General features: G+C 32.1%; 1 protein-coding gene across 3 annotated transcripts in view; it reads left to right on the forward strand.

The window, feature by feature from the left end:
• LOC127710214 (cGMP-dependent protein kinase 1-like) overlaps nucleotides 1-24,549 on the forward strand; it is a 122,292-nt gene that overhangs the window by 62,520 nt on the left and 35,223 nt on the right. For all 3 annotated transcript variants that reach the window (XM_052215975.1, XM_052215974.1, XM_052215976.1), the window contains exon 5: nucleotides 13,772-13,835. In XM_052215975.1, coding sequence (XP_052071935.1) covers nucleotides 13,772-13,835 — 64 coding nt within the window. The remainder of the gene's footprint in view (nucleotides 1-13,771; nucleotides 13,836-24,549) is intronic.

A 24,549-nucleotide genomic window follows, 5' to 3' on the forward strand; every position in this document is an offset into this window, starting at 1 on the left:
TAGTAAGAGCCTATCCGATGAAGGTTTTCTAGAAAGATCCTACCAGATGAAGGTGATTTTAGTAAGAGCCTATCTGATGAAGGTTTTCTAGTAAGAGCCTACCTGATGAAGGAGATTTTAGTAAGAGCCTATCCGATGAAGGTTTTCTAGAAAGATCCTACCAGATGAAGGTGATTTTAGTAAGAGCCTATCCGATGAAGGTTTTCTAGAAAGAGCCTACCTGATGAAGGAGATTTTAGTAAGAACCTTTCCGATGAAGGTTTTCTAGAAAGAGCCTAGTACCTGATGAAGGTGATTTTATGATTAGTAAGAGCCTATCCGATGAGGTTTTCTAGAAAGAACCGAGCTGAAATGAAGGAGATTTTAGTAAGAGCCTTTCCGATGAAGGTTTTCTAGAAAGAGCCTAGTACCTGATGAAGGTTATTTTATAATTAGTAAGAGCCTACCCGATGAAGGTTTTCTAGAAAGAACCGACCTGAGATGAAGGAGATTTTAGTAAGAGCCTTTCCGATGAAGGTTTTCTAGAAAGAGCCTAGTACCTGATGAAGGTTATTTTATAATTAGTAAGAGCCTACCCGATGAAGGTTTTCTAGAAAGAACCGACCTGAGATGAAGGAGATTTTAGTAAGAGCCTATCCGATGAAGGTTTTCTAGAAAGAGCCTACCTGATGAAGGAGATTTTAGTAAGAGCCTTTCCGATGAAGGTTTTCTAGAAAGAGCCTAGTACCTGATGAAGGTGATTTTATAATTAGTAAGAGCCTATCCGATGAGGTTTTCTAGAAAGAACCGACCTGAAATGAAGGAGATTTTAGTGAGAGCCTTTCCGATGAAGGTTTTCTAGAAAGAGCCTAGTACCTGATGAAGGTTATTTTATAATTAGTAAGAGCCTACCCGATGAGGTTTTCTAGAAAGAACCGACCTGAGATGAAGGAGATTTTAGTAAGAGCCTATCCGGTGAAGGTTTTCTAGAAAGAGCCTACATGATGAAAGTGATTTTAGTAAGAGCCTATCCGATGAAGATTTTTTAGAAAGAGCCTACCTGATGAAGGTTTTCTAGAAAGAACCGACCTGATGAAAGAGATTTTAGTAAGAGCCTATCCGATGAAGGTTTTCTAGAAAGAGCCTACCAGATGAAGGTGATTTTAGTAAGAGTTGATCCAATGAAGGTTTTCTAGAAAGAGCCTACCTAATGAAGGTGATTTTAGTAAGAGCCAATCCAATGAAGGTTTTCTAGAAAGAGCCTACCTGATGAAGGTGATTTTAGTAAGAGCCTATCCGTTGATGGTTTTCTAGAAAGAGCCTACATGATGAAAGTGATTTTAGTAAGAGCCTATCCGATGATGGTTTTCTAGAAAAAGCCTAGTACCTGATGAAGGTTATTTTATAATTAGTAAGAACCTACCAGATGAAGGTTTTTTTTTGAAAGAGCCTACCTGATGAAGGTGATTTTAGTAAGAGCCTATCTGATGATGGTTTTCTAGAAAAAGCCTAGTACCTGATGAAAGTTATTTTATAATTAGTAAGAACCTACCAGATGAAGGTTTTTCTAGAAAGAACCGACCTGAGATAAAGATTTTAGTAAGAGCCTTTCCGATGAAGGTTTTCTAGAAAAAGCCTAGTACCTGATGAAGGTTATTTTATAATTAGTAAGAACCTACCCGATGAAGGTTTTCTAGAAAGAACCGACCTGAGATAAAGATTTTAGTAAGAGCCTTTCCGATGAAGGTTTTCTAGAAAGAGCCTAGTACTTGATGAAGGTTATTTTATAATTAGTAAGAGCCTACCCGATGAAGGTTTTCTAGAAAGAACCGACCTGATGAAGGAGATTTTAGTAAGAGCCTATCTGATGATGGTTATTCTAGAAAGAGCTTACCTGATGGCGGTTGTTCCAGAAAGAGTTTACCTGATGAAAGTAATTCTAGAAAGAGCCTGCATGAATACGCTTTTTTTCTAGAAAGAGCCTAGTACATGAAGGACATTCTAGAAAGAGCCTACCCGATGAAGGTTGTTCTTACAGTAGCCTACCTGGTGAAGGTTATTCTAGAAAGACTCCTCCAGATGAAGGTTATTCTAGAAAGAGCCTACCCGATGAAGGTTATTCTTACAGTAGCCTACCTGGTGAAGGTTTTATTAGAAACACGTGTTAAGCTCATTGAAAAAATGGTATCATATTTGTATGTTTGACCCGATATAATTGTAACATATCATAAGAGAACTTAGAAATACATATAAATATATATATATATATATATTATTGATTTACGCAGCGCTCTTTCGTTTACGTGCAGTACTGCAAAATACGAATGTTTTCTTACGTAATATTAATAATTCAAGTGTACCGATTATACAAAAAAATCACAAAAATGGACTGTAAATATAAAAGATATCTACAAATAAATCACATTTTGCATTAGTTTTTTTGGCAAATATTTATTGACGTTGAACCTAGACACAATGATAGTGGAATTTGTCTGTCTTTGATTTAAAACTATTTTAGGGACTTAAGCTCATCAAGTATAATTGTTCTAAAAAAAAGAGAAGAAAGATAGAAATGAATATAATACGTGGAATTTGTACAACATGTATGAGCTTGATTCAAACCTATTTTAAGGGACTTAAGTTCATCAAATACATTTTTTCTCATGAAAAAAATAAATATAATACTTAAGGATAATGATGAAAAATAGAAATAGATAAGTTTATATTACTGGTGTTGAAATGATTTAAAGTTAAAATGAATGTGAATATATTTCACGCCAAGTCACACTTGTAATCGGGTTTTAGACGAACGATCTAGACGCAATCTAACATTTTTGCATAGAAATTTATTAAGTCTTAAGTAAAATCCTCGGAATTTGAATTAAATATTGTGCATATTGTAAATTTGGTTGTTATCAGACTGTTTTGTTACAGTCAGTCCAAATTGTTTAGTAACTTAACGTGCATTTCGATTTTTAATTTCTATCATATGAATAAATCTGAAAATGTACATAGAAGGTCTTAGTTGACCGCAAGCAAGGATTATGAAAAAAAAATTACTGCAAAAAATAAAATGTCCAAAAACATAATACGCGAACCAAAAAAAAAGCAAAATAGTACAAAGACAAGCGTGGTCTCATGTACTTTCATTTGATTTCACAACAGACAATACTAAAAACTTAAACTTAGACAAAAGGAACATCATTAAAGGCGACATGGTTACATGTATCAGGTATTCCGGTAGGGTAATCATAGTGCTCCTCGAACGTGACCTGTCGTATTCAAGCATCTTAATATTAATACAGTTGTCGCACTCAATTAAAGTGTCTCCAGACAGACAATGTCAGCGATGACAACGATAGAAGCATAACATGTGTTGTATTAATATAAATACATGTATGAATTGCTCAGTGTAAAAATATGGAAAGAAAATATATGGCAAAAGAAGTAAAAATTATTTTGTCTGCGTATTATATTAACACAAGAAATACATCTCAAGTCTTTTTCTGTCAACATATGAATATGCAGATGTACAATCCCATATAAAGATGTTTTATGGGTGGGCGAAGAGCGTAAACATATTGAACGACTCAGAAACATCTGTCCGACCCTTATAATAAAAAAACTGTAAATACCATGCAGACTGGAGTACTTGGCATATATATTTCAAAGTATACCAATTGATATTGTTTTGACGTCATATTTTGACTTTATTAGTGATACGCCATCCATTATAAATACTATATAATTAAAGCATGACCTTGATTTTTCCTTCGACATCGGATGACCTTGAAGTTTTCCATCGACATCGGATGACCTTGAAGTTTTACTTCGACGTCGGATGACCTTGAAATTTTGCTTTACATGTGCTCCAAATAACATTAGGAAATCAAACAAAATAGCACTTGCTCTTCTGATAGACACACCCTAGATAAAACTAATGGAAGTCATGATTGACTTCAAATAAACACCTGCTTCAATAGATACACTGAGTTGAAAAGTTTAAGAATATACGAATATATAGTGGTTTGTTTTTATTTTTTACCTACAACTTACATATTAACATGCAAACACATGTAAATACTCTAATTGTGACACTTAAAGCAAGATCGCAGGTGTATTAGAGGATGTTTTTTTATAGAGATGTACTTGAGTCTTGTTACAGTTGCCTTCCAGGATAATAGTCATATTATTTAATGACCAAAACTTTTTTTCAAATTCACCTCCTGAAACAGATCCCTTTATTTATTTAGTATATATATACAGCTTTCTGACGACGATTTTCAATTTTTAAGTTTTAATATTTTTTTTCACGCTGCCAATAGCTAATGGGCTACGAAAATAAAACTGCATGTAATATTAGTTTGAATATTGTAAGCTGTAAAACGAGTGTTCATTATCTATACTATTAAACGAGAAGACCTCATTTTGTGTGTCGCTTCTCTTCATTCCACAATAAATTAATCATCGTGCCTCTGTGTCCTATAGGTACCATGCATAGTCGCATTTGTCATCCATTCTTATGATTATTCAGTTTGGGTTATTTTGGGAGAAAAACGAAGAAAAAGGCGTCCGGATATTGTTTCCGTCATCAGACCGACTTTTAAGTCATACCCAAGACTTCCGATTTTAAACTTTAAAAAAGGGGTAAAGGGTTATTATCGTGCAACGTGTTTTGCAAGTTTTTATTTCACGTGCAGCCGTGAAAAAGGTTCGTTATTCATTGTGTTTCTTGAAATCGATAAAAAGATCAATGTGCAAGAAATTTTTGATTGTTCGCTCATCGTGAAATGGCAATTTTATTTCGCGTTCTTCCGTGCAGATACCCACCTTTACTCCTCTTTAAACACAATTTTCATAATTGCGCGGGGACAGGACAATTATTTTCGCGTTATTCTGCATGTATACTATGTTTATAATCCTAAAATATATAGAGAATCTCTATATAATATAGCAGTGATCGCCGTGGAGAAGAAACTTGGAAATGATAGTTAATAGCAAACACACTTTATTTATATTATATGTATGTTCATAGTATACAGAAACGCGAAAATCATGGAATTTAACAGAGAGCAAAAAAATAACGGACTTTGGAAAAAAGGAAGAGGGCTTAAAATAATTGTCCTGTCTCCAAGTGCCTATGACTCAGTTTGATACCTTTTTTTGAAATTTTACAGACATAAAATCTTTTACAAAAATTCATCCTCCAACAGTTTACATACTTTCAACCAAGCTCTAAATACCCGCGATTTCGCGGGTGTGTTCTAGTTAATTTGAATTGCGCTACTATAATTATGATTGTAGTCCCATGACAAAAAGGAACAAATACTTACGCCATTTATATAGACTTTTGTAATCTTACTAGACGCAATGTATAAGATACGATTTCCGTGTTACACCGATTTTCTTTTCTTTTATGTGTTGATAAATGTTTGTACATGTTTTATTCAGCATATTAATTTCAGGTGGTCGTGTCTGTAGTGTTGCCGTCTTACCGTATTCGATAGGTGTACACAAAATCCCACTTGGTATGCTTTCCCTTTAAAGTGCCTAACAGAACTTCTAGTTTTATCAGCGTTCATTTTGCCTAAGCTCTATTATTATAATTTCTTAGTTTTCAACTAACAAAAAAGTATTAACTGTTTTTTTTTTATATCTTTCGTATTATTTGTTTCATATATATAAATAAGAAGATGTTGTATGAAGTTGCGTAACAGAAGCAGAATTAAAAAAAAGTTATAACACAAACATAGGTAGTATATTATACTACATTATCATAAATCAAGACATCAGATATATTATTTTTTTAACTTTATTTGACATTTGTTCTAAATTTTGGATAAAAAAACACTGATAACCTTGATAACATCATAAAAAAAAATAATGCATTTCACGTTTGAATAATTGTTTTTTGATGAAATGTGTGTTTTAAGGCGTTGCATTAATTTTGTATTGTCTGATGGGTTTTATTTTTTCTTGTGACATAAACGCTTAGATAGTTTCTAGTACATATGCATGCACGTACAACATTGTAGATAAGATATAATGAGATCAATTGTAGTATTGCTTCGTTTCTTGTTATTGTCTCTTCAGAGAAAACATGAAGGAAGATGTGTTACTCTTCTATAATGGTCGGGAATTCGCATCATTCATTACAAATTTCTATGCATTGTTTACCTGTTCGATAAAATAGAACAAGGTCTTTACTCGGTCAGAAGTTGAGCTTAAGATATATGCATTATATGTAATACCGTAATTATATTTATACTTATGTATGTCTATAAACAATTTTGTAATTGTTTCTCTGCAAGATGTAAATTAAAATGTAATGCCAAAATCACCCAACACATTGTTCAGTTTGTTTGACTGGCATTTGTGTAATTTTAAATATATGGAATGCTGATATTGGTCAGAAGAGCAAAACATGTTTGTGGAGGTTGAAAACGTCATGTACTAGTGAAGTGGTCAAACATTTCCAATGGACTTTCGATTCTCGTATTTTTAATATGGAAATGTTATGATTCCACACTTAAAATAATTACGGAAAAATGGACACCAACAGATTGCAAAACTTGTTTTTTATTTGCAAAAATTACACCGTTTTTATTGCCTTCAAATTATCTTATAAACACGTTCGGAGTAAACTCCATCTCACTTTTTTTGTTACTAATCATTTCTAATTTCTATTGCATTAACAGATTCTATTCACAAAGAACATAAGTAATTCAAGGGGAAAAGATAATATTTCAGAAATTTTCATTATGGCTGTTCATATTTGCAGCCAATTCTGGGATAGCGTTTTAATAGAGAGGCGAAAGATATCAAAGGGATATTCAAACTCATATGTAAAAAACAAACTGACAATGTCATGGCAAAAAAACGAAAAACGACGAAATGACAAACAACAATACACAAAACACAACATAAAAAACTAAAGACTGAGCAACACGAACCCAAACAAAAGCCTCAAAAAAAAATAATGTACAACTGCTAGTACCATGTGTAGGCTGCAATTTGTCAGTCAAGTTCAGTTACGATTCTATTTTCAAAACTTTTTCGTAAAAATATTCATCAATCAACTATAAGTGTTATCAAGAATATTGCTTTACTCGTCAAGATTTAAATGTATAAAAAATTGTGAAAAAACATACTTGTAAGCCGTAATAATATGTGACTATAACCTTGTTCAGCTTTAAATCCCCGTCTACGATACAAATGGTTCGGTCGTTTTATGGTCTGTGCGCCCGTCCGTCCGTTAGTCCGTCCCGCTTTAGGTTAAAGTTTTGGTTCAAGGTAGCGTTGCATGGTGGTCATATCAACTTGATAATAATTACATATGTGCAATATATGATGTGAAGTTTTGAAAATGTATGCCAAGCTAGGGTTGATTAGAGTTTTGTCCAACTTTTCGTGGTTCACTGATCAAGTTTAAGTTTTTAATTCATATTAGGTTACAATTTTATTTCAAGGAAGTTGTCATGAAGGTTTGGTCACATCAACTTGAACTTAGTACACATTTTCATTATGATGTAAAAAAAAATTGTTCGATATATGCGAGAGTTAGGTTTTTGCCCCAGATTTTGCGGTTCATAGAACACAAAAATGTGATAGAGTGCGAGCAGAGCATTGTTTCCTATGGACATATAATTTTATATAGTTGGCTTCTGATATTGCGCTAGCGGAAGTTTTGGTTATAGATTTTTTGTGTGTGTTTGGGGTTGTGGTAGTGGAAGATAACTCGATCTTGACTATAATATGACATGATCCGAATTGTTGTTCAACATGATGCATAAAATCATAATGCTGAATCTCCAATCAGTCACTAGATTAAATACAAGAGTTCTAACGTGTAGCAACCTTTCCGCTTACAGTACAGTTTGTTTCTTGAGTTCATCACTGTTTTCACAAAAAGTAATGAGTGATTGTAGACAAAAAGTAATCTATATTTACAAAAAGTACCCTTAATGATAAAACCGTTCTGCTCCGCGCATCTCAGCACAATCGTAACCGGTGTTAAAGCACTTACCACCAGCGCAATACCGTGACTATAGCTCTGAATCATAACATAATATTGACAGGTGTAATTAGCCGAATCGATTTCAAAGCAAACTAAATAATAAAAAATATAGGTCATCAGTAACGTAATAATATACAACTATTCCAAGATAAACATTTAATATTATTTATATAATATTTTTGTCTGTTTTATAACAAAGTGAAGAAATGTAATAATAGGTAAATGATAGATGTTCAAGATGGCCTTCATCAGACATTAATTTATAACCGGAACTTATATATTTCTTATTATATATATTAATGAGAAGTTTATTGCACTGTCATTAATGCTATTTCTAGTCTATAATGCTGGCTGTAGATATAAATAATGTACAAAAGGTGAAAAGAAACTTACCATATGGTGTGGAAAGGGGGAATTTACACACAGAATAAGAATTTCACAATTTTTACCATCCAGTCAAAACTCACACACGACAATCGAGTTAATTATTTCTTGCTCATTTTCTATGCGAGTAGTTATTTTCTTTGATATTTGCAATATCTGCATATTTTTCAATTGAAAGTTTTCAGATATTGTTAAGAGTAATTAAAATGATAATCAATTTTAAAATAGTAATTTTTAAAAGTTTGTGCTCAAGTTAGATTTGATTTACCGTATAAACAAACTTCTTTAAGTAGTTAAGAACTTTCAAAGAACATTCATTGTAAATTGTGGATGATTGCATTTTTGACAACGCTTAAGAATAATAAACCCGAATTTGCCAAATGAAAACACATGCTTTTATTTATAATTTGAATTGTTCCAGGCTTCCCAAGTAAAACACAAAGCGCAATTTTTGGTAGAAGTACAAAAAATCTAAGCTATAAATAAAAGTTCGTGTTATAACAGTCAACTGGCAAAATAAAAGCCTTGTTTTCTTAGGATTAATTTCTCTGTCATATTTATCTTAAGAAAAAATCAACCAAATATCAATTAGTAGAAAAAACAAAGACAAGTTTAGAATGAAACCAAAATGCAAAAATTCTTGATATATGCGAAGTGATAGCAACGCGGCTGCAGACAGTTTACCTATATCGTTTTAATTGTATTGTATTATTAAAATGTTTTTTTTTATATATAAAAAGTGACTCAAAAAGTATCATAATGACTTTTGTTTTACAACATATAAATGTTCTTATTCTTATTATACCAAAAAAAGTTCAAGACAAAGTGGTTGCAATAACCGAACGTGTCACCCTCGGCGTACCTCTTTTTTAAAAATTGAAGAAAACTATAAACGATAGAACATTTTCTATCATCTTCAACCAGACAGGGAATAATAATAATGATAATTATGCTATATCCTACTTACTATATATTATACACTAAATGTCTTTTTTATAAATAAAAAAATACGATTAGTGTGACAAGCTTACGTGTATAACGTTACAGTATATGTCATAAATGATACTTTTTAGGTGAAAAGACAGATCATTCGGAAATACTCTGTATATTTAAAATAATGTTGATAATATCAAAAGAAAAAAAAAAACCATTTTAATGTGCTAGATGTACGCATTGTTTTCAATTGTATCGGCCTGTGTAAGTGGAAACTAGTTCTCATGTACGCTGTTAAAAAAAGTCAAGTTTCGAGGGGAAAATGTTATAATTGCTTTATTTTAAGATATATATTCAGCAAATGTCATTAGGGAGTAAAAATCGGATGCCATTAAACAATCAAAATGCGTTTTACATTGTTTTACGTAAAAACTCTTGCAAAACATCTATCCCGCGGAGAATTAGAACATAAACTTGTTCGATGAGAATCATCTGGACGCTTTAAATTGTTAACACCTAATTTGATTTTTAGCGCTACAGGTACATTGTTTATTTGTTCTTCTCTAAGAAACACGTCATCAAAAGAAAGATAAGATTTATATATATATTTAAACTCTTTCACGATCATTAAATGATTGATAGCATGACCCAACTTAACAGATAGTTATTTCAGAAACTTTAAATGTTCTATTTTTTATGTTAAGTACCGGGTACTGCGTCTAAAACTTGATTGATAAGTCATTTAAATGGACGTTAAATATTAAATATTTTGTGATAAAGTCCATAACAAAAAGCGAAAAGCAAAAAAGGGAAGTTGTTGTTTTCCACGAACGTAATGTTAAGTAATAGATCGTCATCTATTGATGGTATCTTTGCCGCTAGTGAGAAGAAATTCATTAATATCACACAAAATCAGTTGGTACAAATTGTCTAAAAGAGAGGCGAAAGATACCAAAGAGATATTCAAACTCATAAGTCTAAAACAAACTGACAATGCCATGGCAAAAAACGAAAAACGACAAACAACAGTACACAAAACACAACAATGAAAACTAAAGACTTAGCAACACGAACCCCACCATAACCGGGTTGCTCTAAACGAGACCAAATTTGATTAGAATGAATTGTGTGTGGATTCCAAGTGAGGCGTATCATTGGGTCCATAAACATTGTTTTAAGTTTATTCGTAAAGAAAATTCAGCTTATTATCTAGTATATAGTCTTTGCTTTATATACTTCGCATACTTCAATGTAAAAATCCCTGAATATATGGTTCTGTGATGGAACACTTGAAATATAAATCATTGTTTTAGGCAAATTTCATCGTCATGCGATTATAATAGACTAAAACTGTTTTAAATGTTACTTTTGGCTGAGCGTAGGACATAAGCTGAGTAATCCTAATGCATTTTAAAATAATACAAGGCTACCGCTTGGAAACAAATAATATGTCATTCTCACAGATGCCAAAAAACATTTTATTTTTTTTTAAATGGCTAGTAAAATAGATTTTGCAAAATTTGTCCATCACTAAAGACCTGAGATTATCAATACATTTATATAATGGCAAAATGTGTGCTTATTTTTTGTTTTTGTTTTTGGTATTGTCTCATTTACATTTAGATAACAAGAGAAAACTTTGTCTAAAGTACAGAGTAGTTGGAGTAAAACAATCACAAAACTTACAACCCCAACGACTAAATACGATCGAAATAATAACACGAACAAGCCAAGCTTTGCAGCAGATCAAATCCACAGAAACAAAAGACAAAAATATTCAACTTGCATCATTACTATAGAAACGAAACGATGATGTTATCAGGCTGTCCGAATGGTTTTGATCTCTAGACTTATTGTCAGTTCTAATGATAACCAATAATGAGGCCAAACTATAGCACTATGTCAACGAGTGAAAACTTTATGTCTAGATAGATAGTATAACAGCTGTTTCTGTCAAACGAAACTATCTTTTATTATCGTAAATAAGTAAATAGATATTAAAATAGTCTAAGATATTTTTAAATAGTAAAAACAAAATTATCATCTCGTCATGTAAACTTTCAGCAGACATACGCAATACGGAATTTACAGTATGGGAAATAATGTAGTATAAAGATAAGAGTTTTTGTTTTTGTTTTGTTTTTGCCTCTTTTTTCAGTCTCATGATAAGAAAAACAAAATGAAATGCTGCCGAGATGTTCATGTGCATGACACGTGTTTTTTTATGCTCGAGAAAAAAAGTATCTGAAGCCAAAAATATAAAACATTTGAGAACATAAAACCCAAAAGGTCTCAAGAGTACAGCAACGAACAGTAAAAGACAGATTTTGTCGGAAACTTCTAACCTTAGCTTTAATATGGTCACAAAATTATCTTGAAATTTACAGACAGAATACGGTATACATATCATTTAAACAATGCAAGACTTAAGTGCAAAAAACTCTGTATGGTACTAAACTAATATAAACCATATTATTTGATTTAATATGTTATTGTATATACACTAGTACAACAAATGGAATATAGTTATGTAAAAGTTTTCATTGTCATTTATACTGAAAATGCTTCAGGTTAGTCAACTTTTTTGTCCAAATCAAATTGTAACCTTTGTAAATTACTGCATCTCAGAAATAGTTGTTTGTGGAATGGTTTTGTTATTGTGTTAATTTTTGCAATAAAAAAATACCACTACAGTTGAACCTCGATAAGTCGAAATTGAAGGGACCTGACAAAACTATTCGCCGCATCTGAGGTTCGATTCATCCGAGATCGGCAGCTGCATTATGTTTCCACCATTTCAATTTTGTAACGTGTGTTGTCAACCTGGTATGTTAACGTGGAAGTCTTTTTATGCCCCCGCCGTAGCGGAGGGGGCACTAAGTTTTACCCTTGTCCGTCTGTACGTCCATCCGTACGTCCCGAAATTTGTTTCCGTTCCCTTACTTTAGTTTGCCTCAACCAAATGTTATGAAACTTATACATACTGCCTATTACCACAAAACACAGATCAAGTTTTAATTTTGATGTCGTCACTTTTGCTGTACTAGAGCTATGTCCCTTTACAAATGGAAACATTACTGAATTTTACGTTTCCGTTCTCTAACTTAAGTTTGCTTCAACCAAATGTTATGAAACTTATACACAATGCTTATTAACACAAAACTTAGATCAAGTACGAATTTGGTTTGCGTCACTTATACTGTTCTTGAGTTATTTCCCTTTATAACGTTATATGCAAGCGGGGCATCATCTATGTCCCATGGACACATTCCCCATTTATTTTTTTTATATTCCAATCCATATATATGTATCGATAGTACATGTAGTATTAAAAAAAATATTTCCGGGACTGACAACTTACCTCGACTTATCAGAGTTTCAACACAACGAAGTTCGACTGTTGTTTATGACGTGGTTGTATGAAATTGAATAGGAAAAGTCACCGATTTTAATGAGTGTAAACATGCATGATTTATATTTTTTTCTTTGCTCTTGTTTTTGACAATTGTCACCATTCTTTGATGCAGTACTTTTCCGTATTGTTTTACTTGTTTCTGTGTTATTTCGTCTGTTATACCGATGTTTTCATGTTAATTAGGTTTTTTTTTTTAACTTATTTTTAAAGTACGTTTTTCTATGAGCATTTTGTTATTCAGCTGTTTCTGGTATTTAACCCCGCCACATGACAATGTGCTTGTCCCAAGCCCAAGCCAAAATCCTCGTAAGTTGTTGTCCTCTTCATTTTTAAAGGTTTGTTGCTCTGAAGATAATTAAGTATTGACAGCAGATATTTTGAAATTTTTGTTAAATTTATCCGTAGTGTGTCTAGACTTGGTACGACTTAAAGCTTGTGCTATAAACACGCACTAAGACTAAGCTTTGTCTTCTATAAAATTTCTTGTTTAGGTACATTGTGTGGAAATTTTGCTTTCACATTGTGTATCTTTTCATTCGTATAACATTGCGAAATTTAACTTGTCTGAACCAATTAAATTTTGAATCAATTATCATCAGTTACATGACGAATAAAACTTCTGACTGACAGAGCAAGTATCTTTATGTAGAATATCTCTAATACAGACAACAGTTCAATCCAATCTGAGATACGGAAGAATCGCTGCCAACTAATCAGCTGTTTTGCTTTGTATACAAATAAACCCTTTCATCTTTGCATGTGGATAACAGTTTGCGTTTAACCCGTAATAAGTGTAGACGGTTAGCAACATGACAAAACTGGACTTTCATAATTATGAACTTTATAATACTTTTTCAAAACGGCTGGCATGAAAGTAGAACGGAGTTTGTCGAAAAGAAGATTTGAACGTATTGCCAGAAGGTAAGCTTAACTTTGATGTTATGTTTTATGACTTTTTTTCCTATATATATATACTCTAAGTTTTGAATTTTAAATATTTTATTTCATAATAATTATGCTTATATATATATATTTTTTTGCAGTGTTCCAACTTTTAAAAATTTGCCTGAGGAATCGCTGAGTAAAATTGCTGACGTGTTGGAAGAGGTAGGGAACTTTTTTGTTTCTAATAGTTCATTTTTGTTGCTTCGGAATTATACTGTTGTGGACACATTTTCCCACACCTTTCATCAAAAGAGGTCAACAAGGTTTTGTTTCTTCTTTTTTTAAGTGAACAAGTAGAACTTCTTATAAGATATTCTTTATCCTCTTTTTTCTTTAATACATTTTATAATGTCTTCATTTGTTTTGCAAATAGGGAGAAAAATTCTTCACTTTACCAATTTACTTGATATTGATTCTTGATGGATATCCAGTTGACAACAGATGTAAAATCTGTGTGATTCAAATATCATCCCTCACTTAGCTTTCATTTTTTTGGTATTATTTTGGATTTGTGAGCTCTTAAACAATTTCACTATCAAAATTCCAATTTTTGGCATTAAGCACCACTTACAAGAAATAAGTTTTGGAAATGTGCATTTGATGCGTCAGAATAAAATCGGCATATTAATAGTGTTATTAATTCTATAAACCTTCAACACTTCACAAATGTAAAACTAATAGCAAAGTAAGCTATAAACATAACCATGAAGCTTTATTTGCGTATCGATTTTTCATAATAAAACAAAGATATGAATATGAAAATAAATCAATATTGTACGTGCCAGTTTTTTTTTTATGTTTTCTTACTTTTATAATTGCAATTCAATTGAAGAGATTTACATTAAAGAGATAATACAGTTGTGATTGAACAAGTTAAAAGATATACTTCATTTAAATACATGGCTTTACTGGCTATTAAGGTTTTCGTTCCCGCTTATATTTTGCTTTTTATAGAACATACTCTACGAATATTTGGCTCCTCTTTTTTTTGGGGGGGGGGGTCTAATTTGGTCATACAACTGCCTGTGTATAACATTACATATAGTTAACCTTTGTCCATAATTTTGGATCTAATAATTCCTGATTAAGTCCCCCCCCAAAAAAAAAAACAAAAATGCACAAATTTGGAGCATTAACGGAACGTTTACCTCGGTTAACACGTAACTGAAGCCTTACTATACAACAGAATAGTTCTGAAGCAACAATGTAAAACGTATTTGAAAGTAATATAAAATGATGTTGTGCATAGTGTATGCAACGACCGATTGATTTCGATACGATTTTACCTCATTTGGCGAGTTTGTTTTTGAAATGTACATAGCTGCTTATAATAATAAGCTCTTTCTTTAGTCACTGGTGTTTCTTATGATACACACGAATCCCCCCCCCCCTCCCCCCCCCCCCCCCCCACCACCAAAGGTGCTGGCTAATATTTAAGGACTCTTATGATGAGAAACCCAAACTGAAAGAGTTTTAATTGACTCTTCGAAGATAGAATTTTAAAATGCAACGCTCTTTATTCATTTATCTCTGCGTTTTTTTTTTGTCGAGATGAAACATTATTACATTAACAAATGGTATAGCTATACACTCTAATAAATACTTTATGTCTTATTTAAAAGTTAATTTTAGAAATAAATTTTCACACAGGCATAACGTTATCAGTAAATTTTACTGATGCAACAAGTATTTTATGATAGTGAGATAAGATTAAGACATTACTTGGATTTATTTCGATTTTGAAATTCATAGGATTCATTTTTTCACATTTGTGTTACATAATGTTTATACTCTCAACGATGCGTTGGTGGAAGAAAATATTAGTCGGTACAGTGTTACAAAAACATACTTAGCCTCGTATTCATATTTGAGAGAATCCGGAGGTCTCGTTTATCGTTTTGACAAAAAGTATCAAAAAAGACGGCCATTGTGGCAAATAATGGCAGCCACAATAACATTGAATGTCGACTTCTTATTCAACATTTTGCAATTTGCTTAATAAGAAGAGAGGGAAAAGAAAAATACACTCCTAGGAGCGAATGATGGGGTAATTCAATGGATGTTTTCATATAGTTTTAGAAACTGTAAAAACCGCCATGTTTATCACTTTCATTTTCCTTCAATGCTCCTTGTCTTGTTTGAAAACGAGTCGGACTCACTCGCTGCTGAGTTGCATATGTGTCGGTCACCGTTTGTGCAATAAAGCCTCCGTTCAATTTAATTGAACACAACTATCCTCAACAAATCTAAGGCAATTTCACACCAACATACATCGTCATCGAAGTTTTGTCTGCAGACAACCCCTCCTCTCCACATTCATTTGTTTAAATACAAATTTATAGTGGGCACATATCTGTAAACCATATGAAAAAACATGATCGAAATTGTTTCATAAACGTTTTCTTTTCACAATTCAAACTCATTTAAGTGCTAAAAACCGACAAATGTATCAATTTGCAAGACCAGGAGAAAGATCATTATCACATTGCGGATGTTTCATTGTGGATCAACTTATTCATGCTTTATTTTCATTCTCTTGTGAGACTGAACATCCTCTGTGACAGTGATTATTTTCTGTCCAAGAGTCTAAACTTGTAAAATCCCCTATAAACATTTTTAGGCATGGCGGTGTTAGTTTATTTTCGACTTATGAGTTTGAATGTCCCTTTGGTATCTTTCGACCCTCTTTTACTGTGATACGGAAGCACAATAAGCAAGAACGTTTAGAGCCTGGACTTTAGTTTTTTGAAATAACTACATATTTGCTTGAGAATCAAATTGAAACGTTCTGCATAGGCTCTTCCTGAAGAGCTTTCATGGCTTTATCTTAGGATTATTTAGAGCCAGGATTTTGTCCTATTTTTAGAAATTGGTAAACATTACAATGGTAAAATTCAATTCTAACAGTCCATGGACAAGAATGAACTACTTGTCGTAAGTTGTACCAGAATTTGGATTACATAGCTAGTACACTCGTCTTCTCTATATTTGTTTTAATATCAATATAAAGTAACAAGATGTATTAAATGAATTTGAGATTAACAACCAACTGCGCAATAAAGACCACATATAATGACGTATCGGGTTATATCTTCCAATCAAATTAGACAGCATATATTGCTGATTATGCATTTTTAAATAGCATTTTGATATAGCTTTCTGCTGTGCTTCTGATAATTGCCACAGTTAAATGTTTATTTCAGTAACTTTCATCTATATTCTTATTTACCTTTCACTGCACTTGGTTTATTTTTGCATTTATTAAAAATTGAATTATGCAAATTCCCTGTGGATTTAATTTCTATAATATGTTTTAAATTTCATTTACTCATTTTCGACTTATAAATGAAGGCGCCATTGATTTTAATAATATAATTTTCAAATATTGTTTAAAGACTTAAAGACTTTGCTGTTATATAATTTTGAAATCATTTAAAATTAAGGAATATATCTCATGCAAAGCTCTGATTCCTTGTCCGTAATTGGCTATACTTTAGGTCCTATTCATTTTGATCAGCTCTTCCAACTTTTTCATTGTGTTTTGGATTTTCAAATATTTCGGCCTAGTCATCACGGAGAGACATTAATTGTCGTAATGCGCATCTGGTGCATAAAAAATGGTACCGGTAATGTAATTGTAAACAAATATAGAGTAAACATCGTTGCTATGATTGTACAATACTTACTTAATGCTGATAACAACGAAACCAGGAAATCAAAACCTTCATAACATACGCCAGGACGTACATAGCATGTGTTATACAGATAAAGCGAAATCCCCTGAGAAGACATTTGTTTTACGATTAAACGTCAAATTACTACATTCATTGTTAATTATATACCATACAATATGCTGTTTAATTGGTTTTAAATTCGAATTCAGCATTTACGTTGCATATCGTGATTAACAAATGCTTTGTTATGACATGCTTTTCAAGTATCTTTAAGTCTGGGTATATTAGAAACCGAAAATATGTGAGTTAAAGTAGATGTTGATTAGTTGTTCTGGTTTAACGTTTGTTATTTATGTAGCATCTCATTTGACTATTTATCAGTTTATCATATGACATATTTACATTGGCCTTTCGTACAACTTCAACTCTGATTTCTTGTCCTGGGTTTGTTTTATTTTTGGTCCTTTTTGGTTTTATGAGGGTTTCAACGTTTGCATTTCGTTTTGGACCTCCGTATACGTTGGCCTCGAGCATCACTAAAGAGACATTAATTGTCGAAATGCGCATCTGGTGCAATAAAATTGGTACCGTTAATGTATAGAAGATATCGCCGGCTCAATTATCATTATCTTTAGTTTTTATTGGTTTTAGTAAAGTGCTTCGTACTTGCTGCTGAGAATATTCATTTCTACAGTAACAGTATTTATTTGGTGTACCATATTTGCTGCTGTCATTGCGAATTTTGCAGCTACTGTCAAATCTAGTGCATAAAATTAAAAATTGTTAAAGCGAAAGAGATATAACGCATGGGATGTTGTAAAATTAAAAAGTGCGTTAATAGAATGTAAAAAAATAGACTGAAACTATAGGGTAGACTTTCATCAATCGACTTCAGGATTTATTAGTGAAAATAAGAAACAAAGAAAAAAAAAGAAGAATAATTTAAAAAAAAAAGAGTGGTCAGCTCATGTGTTTATATTTTTAAATGTAATATAATATGTTTTTCTGTTCCTTTAAATTTTTCATCTGAAGTCCAGGCTATACTCTCATAATCTTTTAGTAAATAAGTATAAGGTTGAAGGAAGCTATTATCTTAAATGTATTGACAACTTTGCTAATTTCCCTACCAGAAATATCCTCAATACGTCACTTAAAGTGAATGTAAGGATTAGCAAAAAAGTATGTGCACATTTTGTAAAACTGTAAATGGCCCTTATCGCACTCTTTGTAGAACAAAAAATAGTCTTTTACCATCGATCATTTTTGATTGGTTTTCTATTTAGAAACAAAAGTATCATTTAATGTCATTCTTGACGTAGTTGCAACTTTCCAACTATACAATGTTTTCTATACATCTGTTAAAACAAAAATCTGCACAATGTCTTTCATTTGACAATGCCTTTGGTGTTTATATGTTACAGTTCTAAAAGTAAGTTCATACCCTTTTTATTCTTACCTTCATTATAGTTATATATTATGTGTTATATAGTGTCTAGAAACACATACATCTGTTAAAACAAAAATCTGCATAATGTCTTTCATTTGACAATGCCTTTGGTGTTTATATGTTACAGTTCTAAAAATAAATTCATACCCTTTTTATTCTTACCTTCATTATATTTATATATTATGTGTTATATAGTGTCTAGAAACACATACTTTACATAAATCGTTCGAAACTGAGTTGACGGTTCATGTTTCGCCTCTGTTGCAAGTCACAAAAATACAATGTATATATGGAAAATTGTAAGGGCAAATTATTACAGATTAAAAAACAAGATCGAAATGTGGGCAAGATAGTCTTGCTCCAAACAAGATATAATTGTCTACATTCTAATGCTGTTCTTATACTGGAGAGCGATCGAGAAATCTCCATGGCGGTAATTACGAACCAATCTCTACATTATAATTTAAAATTGACTATGTTTGTTTCTAGTTTGTTGATACGTTTTTTCAAACTCTTATATTATTTAAAACTCATTTCTGTCTCTGTTTATGCATTGGGTAGCTTCGCTTTAAGTAAACAGGACTGTGTGACAATGAATCATTCCCCATGGCAAAGTGCGCACTGTATACATTTATATAGCATATTACACCCATTGACATTACGTTGCATTGTATGTATAATGAAACTGTATGAGGTCAAAGCTAAACATTGGCTTACATACAACTTATGCATGTATTAGTTTGTGTGAACCTCTTTTCCTCAATTTTGTGCAATTATAAACTAGGACAAATCATTTGATATTTGGTAAGATGGTTAATTGACGATATCCCACCGCTAACGATGTTCTTGTGGAATTTATGGAGATTTTGCTATCCTGTAAGAATACATTACAATCATTTGTGTATATCATATAAACTTCAAAATAAAAATTGTCAATTTGGATTTGTTCTGCTCAACATTAGGCCCATAGGATAGTGGACATAAACGTCTATAAGATTAGAGAAAATTGAGCGAAACTTGGTTAAAACAGCCCTTCGTGTGGAGTAATTTACAAATTATTTTACTTTTATTTAGATCTAGTGGAAATTGACATTTTTGAATAAAAAAATGAAGTAAGGGTCAAATTCACTTTATATATGATAACCTGCAACAACATATATATGTCGGTCACCATTCTGTCCATCAAGTCTACTGTCAGCTTCCGTCCATGAAATCTACTGTCAGCTACCGTCCATCAAGTCTACTGTCAGCTAATTCTGATCATTATTTTACCGTTTACACCAAGATGTCGTTAAATGTAATTGGATACCCTGGATTTATCATGCTTTTCAATAACACATGGTTAAATCGCTGAAAGATCCCCTTCTTGAATTATTGAAAACTCATTCTGCATTGACAATAATTATCTTGGTGTGAATTAGTTAACCCCATTCGGGATAACGCCCTCAAGGTGTGTCTAATATATACTTTAATTCAATTTGACATAAATAATAAATAAAGTCAACAGTAGTATACCGCTGTTCGAAATTCATAAATCGATTGAGAAAAAAACAAATCCGGGTTACAAACTAAAACTGAGGGAAACACATCAAATATAAGAGGAGAACTACGACACAACAGAAACACAACATTAAAATGTAACACACACAGAAACGAACTTTAATATAACAATGGCCATTATCCTGACTTGGTACAGGACATTATAAAAAAAAAAGGTGGGTTGAACCTGGTTTTGTGGCTAGTTAAACCTCCCGCTTTTATGGCAATGTTAAATATAACATTAAAATGACAACATTACATGACAGGACTACTATACAAATAAATGGGAGAACATATAGGACAGAGAAACATACGAATAATAGCTAACAAAAGGTACCAGGTTTAGAATTTAAAACGCAAGACGCGCGTTTCGTCCACACAAGACTAACCAGTGACGCTCAGATAAAAAAAGTTCGAAAGCCAAAACAAGTACAAAGTTGAAGAGCATTGAGGACCAAAAGTTCCAAAAAGTTGTGCCTAATACGGCTAAGGTTTTCTGTCTGGGATAAGAACATCCTTATTATTTAGAAGAATTCATACTGTTACAAACTGTAAATTTATAAAAATGACTATATAATAGATATACATGATAACACCGAAGTGGTGACTAACTACAGAATAAAAACGGATACACAAAACAACATAAACCAGCACATAAACACCGTTATAAATAAGTAACAAGCTGTCTTTGACAAGAACTAAGTCGGTGACCGTATTTAAAAATATCAAAACATTTCAGTCATTACTGCATATTTTAGATACATAAATACATCAGACGGATATCTGTAAAAACATCTGTTAAAATATGATCAAATATTCTCACAGCCGAGTTCTTTTTAGTTTACAAATAGATTTGAAAGTTAAACATTATGAAGGTAATATATACCGATGTTTGAACGTTTCAAAATTCCGGTAGAAAGCAGACAAACATAGGTCCTGGAATGAAATTTAACTGCAAATAGAGTGAGATTAAGCTTACCTTTCGTAAAAGGTCGCACGGTTCACGAACAGTATCCATTTGTTTAGTTTATGAAGGTTGACGTCTGATCGCAAGACATTTGAATAAATGCAAGGTGCGTCTACACGGTAAGCTTCACCTTCTATGAAAATTAGTAATATGCCCAGATTCGCAATGTTTCGCAACAATTCTCGTAAACGATGAAGCAGTTCATGCAATAAATACATATAACTCTTCTGATTTGGAAATTCACCTTTTCTAGTCGTCTTGGCTTTTAATTATTTTTTTTCAGCAACATTATCGGTTAGAATATTTTCCGTCATTATCCGCTTTTTTTTTTTAGAAATACTAAAATAGTAAACGTTATTCATGAAACTTTTCATCAAAGAAAAAAATTATTAAAATAAAAAAATAATACAAAATATTGTTCAAGTAAACTATGTAGATGTTGTTAAAAGTAATGAGTGTTATTTTTCCGGATAAGATAACATTTTTTCACGCCATTTTAATAGAATTAGCGTAATAACTATCACAATACATTATCGGTATATTTAACATGACGTTCTACGGTGCATTCGTACTAACTCACGGCAGTCGTACATGCAAATTACTGCCATTTGACTTAACTAGAGTAAGAATAACCGGAGAGAAACATTTTCGGTAAGTATCGAGAAAAAAAGATAATATATAATGGTTTTACAGATACAAATAGAAATAGTTAGATAGATTGGTTGTTAACTGTTTTTGAATTTATAACAATGACGTATACAATTCAAATACTGTGATATCGGTTAAACATGTTTGAATCACGTGTGTGTTTAATATATGAAATAAATGTTTTTACGAGTGAATACTTCGTTTGCTATCGTTTTGAATATTCCATAATCGCTGTGGTAAACGTTGCAATTCTAAGTCTCTTCCGGAAATATGTACCTGAGGACTTCTACAAAATATGTGTACAAAAAATATAAATTACAGGAATTCGGACCGCAAGTTCATTTTCTTATTCGTGAACTGTCATTGTATTGTAGAATAACCATTCGCATTGTCATAACATAATTGAACCGTTGCCAATTGACTGTGAAATAATAGACCATGAACTTAGTGACAAATATAAGCTAAGTTTACAATATGAATCAGACATGTCTAAGTGCTAATGACGTTATTACAATTTAAATAAAACCGGGAATTTACACTCTCCAAACTAAGCAGTGAGGTGAAGATGTTAGGACGTATATATATATATAGAGTATACCTCATTAAACTAATGGTTTGCGAATTATCTTGCTTTGAAATCTTGGCAACATATGTGTGCTCTGTTGTAGTTTGATCCCAATAAATCTTACCATTGTGCCACTAACCCGGTTTACTGGGGGTATAGCTTATTTTAGATTTTACAATTAAATTATTTCAACATAATTTGTTAAATCTGAAGGGCCATTTCAAAGCAGTTCTTTTTTTATATTTTTTTAGTACAATTATTATTGTTATATGGCTTAATTGTATTTACAAGTAGATGTTGAGTCAAATGATATATTTTTTGTTTCATTTCTCTATTTAGCTTTGCAATATTTTGTACTACTTAAATGTTTGCCGTTGTCCTTTAATCAATCAAGTTATCTGTTTCATTTTTCATGCAGGATATTTTCTTTACAAAAAACTGGGAGATGTCCCCTGGATAAATTAGGTGACCCAGAATCCAACTTAAAGAAGGCTTCAAAGGCACGGAACACTGTTACATGTTTCATTCCTCATGTCTGTTTATTTTCTCGTTTTGCCAATTAAGTTATACAGAACGTGTTATTTCTGTCAAAATACCTTTCACTGAACAGTATGTAACCAACACCATTATCTATTGTATTTCTGTCAATATTGACAAAATGATAGCTGTAATTAGCAACTTTTGATGCCAGTAGTTCACATTATCCGTATTTCAGAATCTTAATGCTTATTTAATAGTTGTAAAGCTTGTTGCCAGAGAGTTAAAATAATGTTATGTAGCTTTGGAATTCAAATATATGTATATCTACATTTCATACATTTAGTACAAATTGTTGAATTACGGTAATTTTTGCACTTTTGGGTTATAGACTAAGCTACCACAGATCATCACAGACAAAACATTCCAGTGTATTACATTAGAGGCTCAAATGAAGTTAATTTAATTTATTTACAAGAAACGAAATAAAATTAAATCCTCTACATTACATGGAGTCTTCAAGGCGTCTAAATTCATTATGTACCCAAATTCAAAGAGATCGGGCCTATTTCTCATGAAATTGTTTCACCAACAGAGTCAACATTGTAATAATATAAAAAGCTGTACAATCTAAAGTGGATTCCATTTCAATACAATATTGCAAATTGTACAGTTTTATAAATTAATGTGGATCAGAAATACAATACGTAGAATTAATTTCAAAGACATTTTTGTTTTGATAAATTCAAAAACAGAAACCAAAAACTTATAAAGTGCAATTTGTAACAAACCATTGGCATTGTAATGTGGTCAAATGTTTAGAAATAAACCATATACAATCGTTAAAACCTGAAAATACACACACGAAGTTGTGATACTGGGCTTTTTGTTAAAAAAGATAAAGGGGCATAACTCTAGAATGGTAAAAGTGACGCCACCCAAATTCAAACTTGACCTGTGTATTGTGTTAAATAAGCACTGTGTATCAGTTTCATAACATTTGGTTGAGGCAAACTTAAGTGAGAGAACGGAAACCAATTTTGGGACGTACGTACGGACGGACGGACTTACAGACGGACAAGGGTAAAACTTAATGACCCCTCCGCTACACCGATTATATGTTTGATTTCACTTATTTTGGTTGCTCTTACTTGACCGAGTACCATGATGTCCAAGGTAACCAGTCGACAAATTATATAATCCGGAGTCAAAAGTCGGTAATATGAAAATAGTCTATTGTACACGAAGAGTGAAAACGATATTGAAATTAACTAAAACTGAAATCCATTAGTAGAGAAATTATCACCAGGTTCTTCTTTAATGTGGTAAATTATCTCGAAAAAAGTTTTCAAATACTTTGAACTATTCCGATGTTTATACAAGGAGGTAATATTGGTACTATTTATATCACTTGGAATGAGCTTGAAATCGATTGTTTATCGATATAGTCAACAAAAGCAAAGAAATCCTCTTAACTTACCTCGCATCTTTCTTTGCCTGGTAAAATTGATTTGTTTGGTTATATTGATCATATATGAAACACCTGATAATTATGGGAA

Source organism: Mytilus californianus, unplaced genomic scaffold (assembly GCF_021869535.1).
Source record: "Mytilus californianus isolate M0D057914Y unplaced genomic scaffold, xbMytCali1.0.p SCAF_7, whole genome shotgun sequence".
NCBI lineage: Eukaryota > Metazoa > Mollusca > Bivalvia > Mytilida > Mytilidae > Mytilus > Mytilus californianus.